The sequence below is a fragment of the Monodelphis domestica genome, chromosome 1 (assembly GCF_027887165.1).
Source record: "Monodelphis domestica isolate mMonDom1 chromosome 1, mMonDom1.pri, whole genome shotgun sequence".
Classification (NCBI taxonomy): domain Eukaryota; kingdom Metazoa; phylum Chordata; class Mammalia; order Didelphimorphia; family Didelphidae; genus Monodelphis; species Monodelphis domestica.
Genome location: NC_077227.1, coordinates 427,957,118 through 427,969,917, shown reverse-complemented (window position 1 = coordinate 427,969,917; position 12,800 = coordinate 427,957,118). Strand labels below are relative to the sequence as shown.

Below are 12,800 nucleotides of genomic sequence, written 5' to 3'. Positions count from 1 at the left end.
GCTATGAGATAGCTAATAGACTGAGAGATAAAATTTAAGAATCATTGGATTATTGGAAAGTCACAAGCAAAAAAAGAGGTTACACATTAAGTGAAAGGAAACTGTCAAGATCTCTTAAAACCAGAAAGCAAAATGAAAATGGAATGAATCTATTACTTATCTTCTGAAAGAAAGCCCAAAATGAAAAGCTCCAAGATCATTATACCTAAATTCCAGAGCTTCCAGATCAAAGAAAAAAATACTGCAGTCAAAAAGAAAGAATTTAAATACTGAGAAGCCATAGTCAAGATCATACATGATTGAAAGGAGCAGAGAACAGAGCATATGATATTCTAGAAGGTAAAGGACATACGCTTACAAGAAAGAATAATTTAGTCAGCAAAACTCAGTATAATCCCACACAGGGGAAAAATGGATCTTTAATGGAATAAAGGATTTCTAAGTATGAAAAATTGAAGCTGTGAAGAAACTTTGGAATTCAAACACAAGAGTTACAAAAAAACCATAAAATGAAGGATACAAATGAAGAATGATAAAAGACTAAATGATTATGAACGACTTACAATCTAATATAAAGGAAGAATATATGTGTCCCCTCTGAATTCTTATCATCATGAAGGGCTAGAGGGAATGTAACTAGAGAAGGCTTGGTAGTCATTTTGTTATGTCTTACTTATATTAACAGAAGAATGATCAGAGAGGGGAAGAGAAATAAATTGAGAGTAGAAAAGAGAAGAGAGAAGGAAAGAAAGGTAGAGAAAATTATTTCATATAAGCAGGATTTTCAAATAGATATCTATACAAATAAGGTGGGAAAAGAAGGAAGAAGTGGTATATATTTGAACCTCATTTTCATCTGAACTTTTCAGAAGGGGGAGAAATCATATCTCGCTCCATACTGAATCCAAACACACACTGAATTGGGTAAAGAAATATAGTTCACTCAACGGGTAGATAAAAGGGAGAGGGGAGAAGAGAGAAAGGGAAACTAATAGAATGAAAAGTTAAGGGAAGGATTAGTCCTAAACAAGACAAACTAAGGATAGAGAAAAACATGTATAGCTCTTTTTGAAGTGGCAAAGAATGGGAATCTGAGTGAGTATGCATGAATTGAGGAATTCCTAAACAAGTTATAGTATATAAATGCAATACGATACTACTGTGATTTAAGAAATTACTAAGATGATAGTTCCCAAAGAAAATTGAGACTTATACACACTGATATAAAATGAAATTATGAGAAACAAGGGAATAATTTATGACAGTAATATAGTTATGAATTCTGATAATGTTATAATGATTGACCATGATCCCAAAGAATTAATGATAAATTAAGGTATCTACTTCCTGATAGGTGGTGTATAACAAGATATTTAAATATATACATTTATTTATTTGGAACAAGGCCAAAGTGAAATTTTATTTTGCTTGACTATGCATGTTTGTCAAGATATTTTGTTGTTGTTGTTTTCATTCTTAATTGGAGAGATTGGAGAAGATCAGTTTTTACTGATTAAACAATTTAAAAATTTTTAACACTTTCTAAGTTTAGTAAAAATAATTTAAAGCTGTTTTTTATTTTATAAAAAAAGATAGGATGTTCAACATGGAATGTAAACTATGAGATAAAATCTAGATCATCTATTTTATTTCAGAAATGAGAAAACTCAGGCCAAGAAAGGGGAAGTGATTTGCCAAGCTCATCTAAATAGGTAATGCAGAGTTGTGTCTGGAATCCAGATAACACAAATTCCAGTTCAGTGTTCTTTCTACTATGTTAAGAAAAGAATTATAACAGTAAATACTTCTTTAAATTAAAGCTTAAATATTACCTACATTTTCATTTTATAATTTCAGGGAAATATATACTCTTCAAGCAAAAAGATTTATTGTTTGGTTATCTTCTTAAATTTTGTGTTTTGGATTTTCCTCAAAAACATAATTCTAAATTACTGCTAGGTCTAACATAATGGCAGCAAATTCTTCATGCTTAAGTCTGGACTTGACTTTAGAACAATGAAACGAATCATAGAAAGAATCTGTTGTAAGAGAACTAAAAACACCTCAAATATATAGTTGAGATCTATATTTTCTTAAAATCTTAGGGATAAGGTTTATCTGCAAGGGATACTACTATATCCACATTAAAGTAGTCTTCTGTTTCTTTATAAGTTCAATTATTCTTTGAATACAATCTGAACAGGAAATGTGATTAGATTCTTTATAGAATAGAACATCTGATGTACTTCTTTTAAGACAGAGCAAAATCATTCCTTAGCAAACATGTCATTTGCTATATACTTGTCTCTACTATATTCAAGATTAATTCTTTTTTACCTTCTGTCTACTGCCAACATAATTGAAGAAGCCTTTATAGATAGCTGAAATAGATGCTGTAATTTGATGTTAATCTTTTTTTCTATTCTAATTATGCTTTTAACTGGCTTCTCCTTATTTTAATAGATTTTTTTTAATAAAGAAATCTTACTTACAAATTTTAATTAGCTTACTGTATAACCACAGCTTTGGCATAAGCTTTTTTATGAGTAAGGAGACCTTAGACCACTAACCGGTTTGGAGTCTCTAAAGTAGCTTAGAGGGAAAAGGATGCCGCCTCAAGTAGGAGAATGAGCATAGATCTGGGAATCCAAAATCAGGACTCTGGAGTTGTGCTCCAGTTGGGGAAATCATTCTGTATAATTTTTATAATAATTGCTAACTGTCTCAGTTTCCTAATCTGTAAAATGGATAATAATATTGCAATACTATACTACTTAACACAGGGGCTAAAAGAAATAAATTACATTTTCCAAAATCACTGAAGCACTTTATAATTATATATTATAAATAAAACTATCATAGTTATGGCCAGGAGCTCTGAAAATTGTATGATAAACTAACTTCAGTAATGAATGTCTTTACAAGAGTTGACCATTGCTGTTAAAGTGAATATCTGTCATAAGAATACAGATAAGAAATTTAAAAGAATAGACAACTAGGCTAAAAAAAACTAACTAGTGTTGTTACAAAGTGTAACTGTTTAATTTCTCTCATTGCATATATGTTCTGTGTAAAGGATTGAAGCAGAATCAATTAAAACAATTATTAAGCACCTACTATGTGCCAAAGGGCAAGGTAGCATAGAAAGCTCTCCCCTGAGCAGCTAAGACAACTAGGTAATGCAGTGAATATAGCACTGAATCTGTAGTTAGAAAAGCCTGAGATGAAATATAGCCTCAGACACTTACTAGCTCTGTAATTCTTGGCAAGTTACTTAATCTCTATTTGCCTCAGTTTACTCTACTATAAAATTAGGATAATAATAACACTTACCTCACAGGGTTAATGTAAGGATCAAATGAGATAATTGCAAATTACCAAGAACAGTGCCTGACACATAGTAGGCACTTAAAAATGTTTGGATCCCTCTTCTGACACATACATGCTATGTGACCTTAGGAAAGTCGATTAACCGCAAAATCTTCTAAGACAAAAGGTATCAAACTGGTGTCAAGGGTAACAGTGTAGCTTGAACTAGATTAAAATGTAATTCGGAAACATTTAACAACAACATTATGTGTTACAATGATTAAAAAAATAAATCAGAAAGGCCTGAGAATTTTAAAAAGAGAGATAAGTGAAAGACATGGAAAAGGTGCCCCATGGACTAGACCTTGAAAAAAGATGGAAAAAACAAGGAAAAGAGTCAGTTTCAGACATAAAGAAGACAGTATACAAATATACAGAAATAAGATTTGTATAAAAGAACAGGAACAAAATAAGTAGTCTAGTCTGTCTGGAATGTAGACTGTTTCAAGGTGAGTTTTGTAAAGTAAGGTTGGAATGGTAGGATGGTGCCAAAGACTGATTAGGTTTAAATGTAATATCAATAATAATGCTCAATCCTATAGCATCTTAAGGTTTAGTAAATGCTTTCTTCAAAGCACCCCTTATAAGGCAGGTAATGGAGGAAGCTATAGAATAAAGTACAGGACCTACAGGCAAGAAAACTTAAGTTTAAATCCTACCTCAGACCTTTAATCACTATGGCAAGTCACCTAACTTCTCTCATCCTTGATTTCCTCATGCATAAAATAAAGATAATAAACATCTAGCTTACAGGGTTCTTGTAAGGACCAAAAGAGATAATACATGTAAGATGTTTAGGCAAATCTTAAAGTGCTATATAAATATTAGCAAGAGGAAGAGGAGAAGGAAGAGAAGCAGAAGAGAGAAGAGGAGAGGAAGAGGAAGAAGAGAAAGAATAAGAAGAATAATTCATCTACATTTTGCAGAAAAAGAAACAGAAGTTAAGAAAAGAGGAAAACATGGTAGGAAAAGCAAAGGACTTGAGTCAGATGACATGGGTTTAAATAAAAAACTCTACCATTCACTATAAGTGTGATAGTCGGCAAATAACTTTTCTGGAGCTCAGTTTCCTAGATTATAAAATAAGGGGTTTGGACTAGATGGCCATTATGATCCCTTTAATTTTAGGATCCTGTGATGTTAAATGTTTGTCCCAATGATACCAGAGCCACAAGATGACCTGGGCTCCACACTCTAAGTCCAGGGTTATCCATGATACCATACTGGTAAAGGAGCTTGTGTTGTATTATGTAGGCAGTAGGGAGTCACTGAAAGGTTTTTGAGCAGAGGAGAAAGTCTGCGCATTGAGAAGACTACTCTGACAGCAACATGAAGGACTGGAGAAAGGAAAGAAAAGAGTAATTAGTTGCCTTATTAAATTCAACTATATTTTCAGATCTTCACATATACATTTCTTTACAATACAGTTCAATAAATAAAAGCAACACAAAAAAGTATTTCCTTTACAAAAATGCTGCCCCTGAGCCTAGCAAAAGAGTATAGCCAAAGATAAACATTTATAAAAATGGAACTTGGAACAATATAAGGGAGATTTCAGGGATTTGGAAAGTAGAAACTTTAGAGAACCAAGTGAGTAGCTATGGTGAAAAGTAAACTCTTCTTATTGAGGGTATAGAACAATTGAGGGATTCCAGAAATTACTTTCACCAAGTACAGATTGGAAAATAATTTCCTCTTTGAATTTTCACGGACTTGCTGAAAAGGAATGGGATTGGAGGCTAATATCAATATTAATAGTTTATTTGGACGAAAGGAAAATATTTATTCTAATAATGCAGTCTTTAAAAAAATTTAGTATTTCGCCCCTATTACACATACAATTATTTTTCAACATTCATTTTTTTTTTAATTTTGAATTCCAAATTCACTCCCTCCTTCCCTTGCTTTTCTCTCCCCTCCTTGATAAGTGAAAAAGAGAGGCTCAGAATAAGTGCTTCAATAAATGAAATAAATTTATGGCTTGAAATTTGGTGAGATCAGTCACTAGTTTGATTACTAAAACAAAAGATGTAAATAACAAGGATAGGATCCTACATTAATGCATTTGTGTCCACAGTAAGTGCAATGAGAAACAGATTCATAGATTCAAGTAATAGTGAATGAATATATCAATATATGTGAGGAAATGAGAGAGAGAGAGAGAGAGAGAGAGAGAGAGAGAGAGAGAGAGAGAGAGAAAGAGAAGACAAATAGATCCAGTTTCAAGTCAATCAAAAAGCATCAGAATATAAAACCATTTCATAGGAGCTTTCTAAAACAAACTTCACACTGAGTCTTAATTATAGAACTAAAGGTTACTCTAGAGGTTATGTGGCTAATAATGCCAATACAGGAGACAGCAAATCATTAATAGTTAACATGCTAACCTCAGGCATTGTTCCTTTAAATATATAATGATTTAAAATATTGATATGCAAACCTCATTGGAATTGGAAGGAAGGGATCAGTGTCTTAGAACTCACAAGCACAGTTGGAGTATTAAATTTAGAAATTACTGTTAAAATTCATTACATGTGACTCCCAAAAGAACACTGATTCCCACAGGGTAAGTTGTTCCCTATATTACAGGTTCATTGAAAGGGATCTCTTGGACTCCGACAACTTTTTCTTCTCCAAATAAATGCTCTTCAACTGTCAATTTATGTTTCAAAGCTAATGGCAATAAGAGTATGTACAGATCCTAGCCTTTCATGAAAGGCCCCTGTGTTTAATTCAAACAGAAGCAGAGGCCATAATAAAAAAAGCATTTTGCTCTGACAATATCTAATATAGAAGTATTACAATTAATTAATTTAAACATGTTCTAAATGCCTATGTGCACAGAATTATGTTCAGATAAGAGAAGAGACATAAAATTGAGGAGTTCTCTGCCCTCATGGAACTTATACTCTAGTGGGAAATGATAAGATATAAATACAAATATTATAATATGCAACACTACTTAAGTGGATTAGAGAAGTATAAAATAAATTGCTTTGAACAGTTTAAAGGGAAAAGATATTGCCAATAGACAGATCATAGAGGTAGGAGGTGAAATTTAAGTTGAGCTTTAAAAGACAAGAAGGAATTCATCAGAACAAGAGGAGGAGGGAGAACATACTAGGGAACAAAGGAGGGAACGAAGTAAACAAAGGCATGGAAGAAGAGAGGTGAGGACACATCAAGAGGGCAGAAGTAGCTAGATTAGGCTGAATTAAAGCATGTAAGAAGAAGGATCAAGCAAGCAATCAATAACCAAATATGTATTAATCTCCCACTATGTAACTGATTTAGTGCTGAGGGCTTAAAAGTAAACTTGCTTCCAAAGAATTTACTTTCTAATGTGAGAGGACAATATATACATATACACATATGCATATATATGCATGTGTATGTGGGGGGAAAAGGGGGGGGGCTAGAAAAAGTCCCCTAAAGAAGGTGGCTTCTATGATGAGTACTGAAGGAAGTCAAAGTTTCTAAGAAATGGAAGTAAGGAGAGAGAAAATTGCAGAGAGAGAAATTTGAAAAGGCAAAGCGAGGGAAAATGGAGTGTCAAGCACAAGGGACAGTATGGAGGCTAGTTTGGCTAGACAATGATGATTGTTAGGAGGTAATGTTTAAGAAGACTGAAAATAGGAAGGGGTCATGCTGTGAAGGGCTTTAACTGTCAGAAAGAAATTTTTAAAAATTAAGCCATTCACTATAAACTCCTTTTCCTCTTCTCCTTATCTTGCTTCACTTTTTTTATCATCTCCCGCTATCTCCTCCTTTACTCTAATTCCATTTCACATTTGATCCTAGAGCTCACACTGAATTACCAAAATTCACTGAAGGGAGAGTCCGTGGTCAGATCTATAATTTAAGAAAATCATTTTGCCAGAGATAGGATGGACTACAAAGAGACTTTGAAGCAGAGAAACCAATGCTATTGAAGGAGTTGAGGTCAGAGGTGATGAGAACCTGACCTAGGTAGTGAAGGGAGGTAATGTGAATAAAGAGGACTATGAATAAAAGAGATGTTGTGAAGACAGAAACAAGATGTACATCTACATATGATGCGTATAAAATTCAACAAGGAGAAATCAGACAGATAGGAGGAGAAACGCAAGAAAATAAGTACCATAAAAACTCAAAAGAATATCTAGGAGTAAAAATGTAGTCAGTAGTCAGAAGTCAATCAAGAAGGACGAGAATTCATAAAAGGCTTTCTGATTTGTCACTTAAAAGATCAGGAGCTCAATAGTGCCTTGGAAGAGAATAGGAAATAGGAGATTAGAAACACCAGATTGCAGGGAGAGGGAGGGAGAGGGAGGGAGAGTGAGAGAGAGAGTGAGAGAGAGAGAGAGAGAGAGAGAGAGAGAGAGAGAGAGAGAGAGAGAGAGAGAGAGAGAGAGAGAGAGAGAGACAGAGAGAGAGAGAGAGAGAGACAGAGACAGAGAGAGAGAGACAGAGACAGAGAGAGAGACAGAGACAGAGACAGAGACAGAGACAGAGAGACAGGGGGGGGGTAAGATAAGAAGAAGTTGAAGCAACAAGTATAGATAGCTATTCCTAGGAAGTAGGCTGATTAGGGGGAAAGAAATATAAGATAGCTAGCAAAGACTGTATAAATGAGGGGTTTTTTTAAATATTGGGGAAGCCTCTGGGAATTTTTTTTTAGGCCAAGGGGAAATAACTAATAAATAAGGAGAGATTGGAGATTAGAAAGAGGGGGGGACATACTATGGGCCATTTTCTGGACCAGAGGGAATAGGGATCAAAAGTATATGTAAATGAATCTGACAATAGAATTTGAGTAAAGGAGGAGATAGTGGAGGATGATACAAAAGTGAAGTAAGATAAGGAGAAGAGGAAAAGGAGTTTATAGTGAATGGCTTCATTTTTTTTTAATTTTATGAAGTATAAGGAAAGGTTCTTAGCTAAGAAGATGCTGTGAGAAACTTAAGAAGTTTCATTATAACCACTGGGGGTAGTGAATAAAACAGAGAATAACTAGAAGGAGCAATATAAAAGAATTATAGAAAAATGAAATAGTACCAGATTGCTGAATGCCAAAATGAGGAATTTGTACTTGTTAAGAGACAGGGAATCACAAAAGACAGTTATGTTTAGATTATGTTTTGCAACAAGTAAATCAATTTCTCCCCATTGAAGGCTCAGGTTCACCATCTAAATCATTCAATCAAGGATTATTTGCCATTTACTAATAAAACAATTAAGGTGAAAAAATGAGTATAACAGAAAGATGGATCACATATGGAAAGATAGGAACTATCCCAATTTAGGTCATGGTTCTGCCATCTGTTTGTTACCAAACTTTAGACAAGTTTATTTGACCTCTCCGAGCAAAAAATGGTACAAGTGTTTCTTCATTGGTGAATGATCATTCAGATTCCACAACCCATCTTACAAGCCCATAAGCAAGGAAAATTATGTACATAGAGTAGTTTGTAAAACACAGTGACAGCTAAATGGGAGCTTTATTGATCTATCTGATGGCCTTTTCTCAATCTTCATCCTTCATGAGCTCTCAGTAGCTTAGAATACTGTCCATCACCCTCTTCTTCTTGATACTCTCTCCTGGTTAGGTGTCCCTTTCTCATTCTTCTCCTACTTATCTGATTGCTCCTTTTCTGTCTCCTTTACTGAATATTCATCCATGAAAAGCCTAGTAATTATAGATGTCAACCAAAATAAAAGGTTTTTTTTTTTTTAATTAAAACCCTAACCTTCCATCTTAGAATCAAAACTGTGTATTAGTTCTAAGGCAGAAGAGTAAAAGGGGCTAGGCAAAGGTAGTTAAGTGACTATCACAAAGGATCACACAGCTAGGAAGTGTCTGAGGCCAGATTTGAACCTAGGAACTTCCATCTCTAGGCCTGGCTCTCAATCCACTGAGCCACCCAGCTGCCCACCAAAATTAAATCTTAGGTCTTCTTTTGTACATACTATTTCATTTAGCAACTTCATCAGCTCCTCTGGATTATATGATCATCTCTATGTTCTACATATCTGGCTCTAACCTCTCTCGTGGCGTCTAGGTGCCTATCACCAACTGTCATATTGGACACCTGTCATATAAATATCTAAACTAGACATTTCCAAAACTGACCTCACTATCTTTCCTTTTGAATCCTCTCCTCTTCCTAACTTCCTTATTACTCTCATCCTCAACTCTTCACTAATACTCAAACTACATATCAAAGCTATTACCATATCCTGTCATTTCTACCTTCACAACAGTTCTCTGTAAGGGAGAGTCTCCTTATCAGTCACCTAGTCACCACACTGGTTCAGGTCCTCACTATCTCATGCATAGAATTTTGCAATAGCCTTTGATTGGTCTCTCTGTTTTTAGTCTCTCCCCACTCTTGTCTATCCTCCATTCAGCTGCCAAAGTGATCTTTCTAAAGCCAGACTATGTCATTTTTCTAACTGATAAACTCTGGTGACTCCCTATTATGTCCAGGATCAAATATAACTTTCTATGTTCAACATTTACAGCCTTTTACAACCCAGCCCCTTCCTATATGTCTGGACTTCTTACACTTTATTCTTCTCTACCTTTTGTATTACCAGTGACACTGGCCTTCTTATTGTTCCTCCTCTAGGATAATTCATCTCCCAAAGCTGTCTTTCCACTGGCTACTCTGAGGGCCTGGGATGCTCTCCCTCCTAACCTCTACCTCCTTAATTTCCTTCAAGAACTAGCTCACTCCCCATCTTCTGCAAGAGGCCCTTCCTAGTCCATCCCCTCTACTCCCCAGTACATTCCCTCTGAGATTGCCTCTCATTTATACTGCCTGTACATAGATAATATATTATCTTCCCCAGGAGAATGTGAATTTTTTTTAAGGCCTGGTTTTGCCCTTAAAAATAATGAATGCATTTTTATTGTTATTACTACTTACCTACATAGAGTACCTTTACTCATTTGTAAACAATGCCCACATTTGAGAGGTGGGGAATGAGGTACACATTTTTAGCTACTGATAAGGTATGGATTTGTTTGACTTGACTATGCTTGTTACAAGAAAAAGCTTTTATACCTGGTATGGGGGTGGGGTTGTAGAGTGAATTAAAGGAAACAATAGCAATGTTAAAAAAACTAAGATTACAAGAAAGGGGGCACTGGCAAGCAGAACAATGTTGGCATGAGAGAGAGAGAGAGAGAGATAAGTGCAAGTAATCAAACAGTGGAAATGTAAGACCAGGATCCTCCTGTGATATCAGGAACTACGGTGTAGAAATAAGAGGTGAAGAAGAAAAGAAGCTGTGGATTAAGAATGCCACCAACTTGTGACATGTTTGTGGCATAAAGTAGGGGGTGACAGCATTACTAAGACCGAGGAAGAGAAGCCTGGCTATGCCAGCAATTTCTTGTGTTTCTTGTGATAACAAGTGTGTCAGGATTATGACAAAGTACAAAGTCTCATCTTACCTGTGACACTGTAATGCTGCATTTCTTTGCCAGCTCTTCTTTGGCTTCTTCACTGGGGTAGGGATTACTGAGGTGTGAGTAAAAATATTCATTCAAGATTTCTGTTGCCTGTTTGCTGAAGTTACGTCTTTTTCGTCTGAAAAAAAAAAAGGTAAGGTTAACTATGGGCTAATGAAAGAGAAAGAAAAAAAACAGATAAATATCTACAGATGCAAAGAACATATATAAAACAAATGTTTAAAAATTATTTTTAATGTAAAATTATTTTAAGTTTATCAATTACTATATTTATAATGAAGGCTTACATCAACCAAAAGAATATATTATCTATTAAAGGATTGTGTAGCCATGATCAAAAGTGTTAGAATGTAACAATTATTTTTTCTTTATTAACTATGTATTCAAATAGTCAAGAGAAAAATAATATTTACATGAGTTTTTCTTTGGTACTAAGTCATTGAAACGTTTCCTCTTTATAGCAACTACTAGGTCTTATTTAAAGATAGATCTGGTTGAGTATCCTTTCCCTAAAATGAAATAGTTTCAAATATAAAATCCAATAATCACAAATAATACAATCAACAGGGGCTATATATTTATATAACCTATTGGCTCTGATAATAACAGCTAACATTTACATAGTGCTTTCATGTTTTGTAGCACTTTATATCTAATTCCATTTGATCCTAACAGTCACTGTAAAGTTTGTGCTATAATTAACCCCATTTTACACATGAGAAAACCAAGGTACAAAGAGGAACCGACTTGCAAAAGAAAGCTCTGATAAGGAAAAAAAAAAAACCTTTATGTATGCTTTGAAAAATAACACCAATTTTAGAACCTCAGACTTTATGTGAGCCATTTTTGAGAAGCATAGCATGTAATCAGAACAATATACCTCACAGATTCCCCTCCTCTGAGTTGTTTCTCTGAAAATGGTATGTTAAACACGCAGTATATACATGGATAGAATGGTTGAACTTGCTTATTGTGTTTAAACTGAGGGAGCCAGACAGCTGAGTTTGGTCAAAAATAGCTTCCATGGGACTAAAATTCTCAGTGCTAGGACCAAGTGTTATGATTAAGGGAAGAAGATGAAAAGTACGCTGGAGGGTCATTCTAGGCAAATAATTTACCTACTCTGGGCCACTGAATCTCCTCTGTAAAACTGGGGGTTGGGGATTAAATGATATCTGAACCGTTACAGCTTGAAATCCTTCTATGTTAACAACTTTACACTTCAATGTTTTGTAAGCTCACCACTAGTACAGGTCTTCCTTCCACTGTCAAAGATCCTACCCTTAAAAACAGTGACTGCTTCCTAAACTGGTAATCAACCTTTTGACAACCTAAAGAGAAAAAAGGCAATGAACTGGGAAGCAGAATATTTGATTTCAAATTCCAGGTCTTTTCTTGCTATCTCTGTGACCTCTGGTGAGTCACTTGCCCTGTCTGGATCTCGGTTTCCTTAACTTCAAAAGGAGGAAAGGGTCAGTAGATTAGATACATTTTTTCTAAATCTTCTTCCAACTCATGATTTTAAGAATAAATATGAGAAGCTGCTCTACTACAAATATTCATTCTCTGTTCCAAAACAAACTTTTATCCTAGCAGAGTAGAGGGACCTAGGAGATTTGTATATTTGTTCTTTTCTTTTTAAAATTAAATTTTTTTTATTAAAAATTCTACAAGGTCAAATGAAACAAACATTTTCATATACAAATAAAATGTATATTTGTTCTTAAATGTATTGTTGTGTTTATGCTTCAGCCTGCCCAATTACCAAGAAAATGTGAGCATAGGCTTCCTGAAAGAAATGAGTGAGCTACAAGTCAGAATAAGCCAGGGAGTCATATATCTGTCAGATCATTTTTGCCCAGAGCAGAACATCCTTCCCTTTCCAGAGCACAGGGCTTGCTAAGAGGCACTACAAGAACAAATGAAACCAGAGCTGAGTATTTCCACACACTTGAAGACATAAGAAAGACTT

General features: G+C 34.8%; 1 protein-coding gene across 4 annotated transcripts in view; it reads right to left on the bottom strand.

The window, feature by feature from the left end:
* The window catches only part of PBX3 (PBX homeobox 3), a 288,415-nt gene that overhangs the window by 33,740 nt on the left and 241,875 nt on the right, over nucleotides 1-12,800 (bottom strand). For all 4 annotated transcript variants that reach the window (XM_056812157.1, XM_056812159.1, XM_056812158.1 and 1 more), the window contains exon 6: nucleotides 10,811-10,946. In XM_056812157.1, the coding sequence (XP_056668135.1) occupies nucleotides 10,811-10,946 (136 nt within the window). The remainder of the gene's footprint in view (nucleotides 1-10,810; nucleotides 10,947-12,800) is intronic.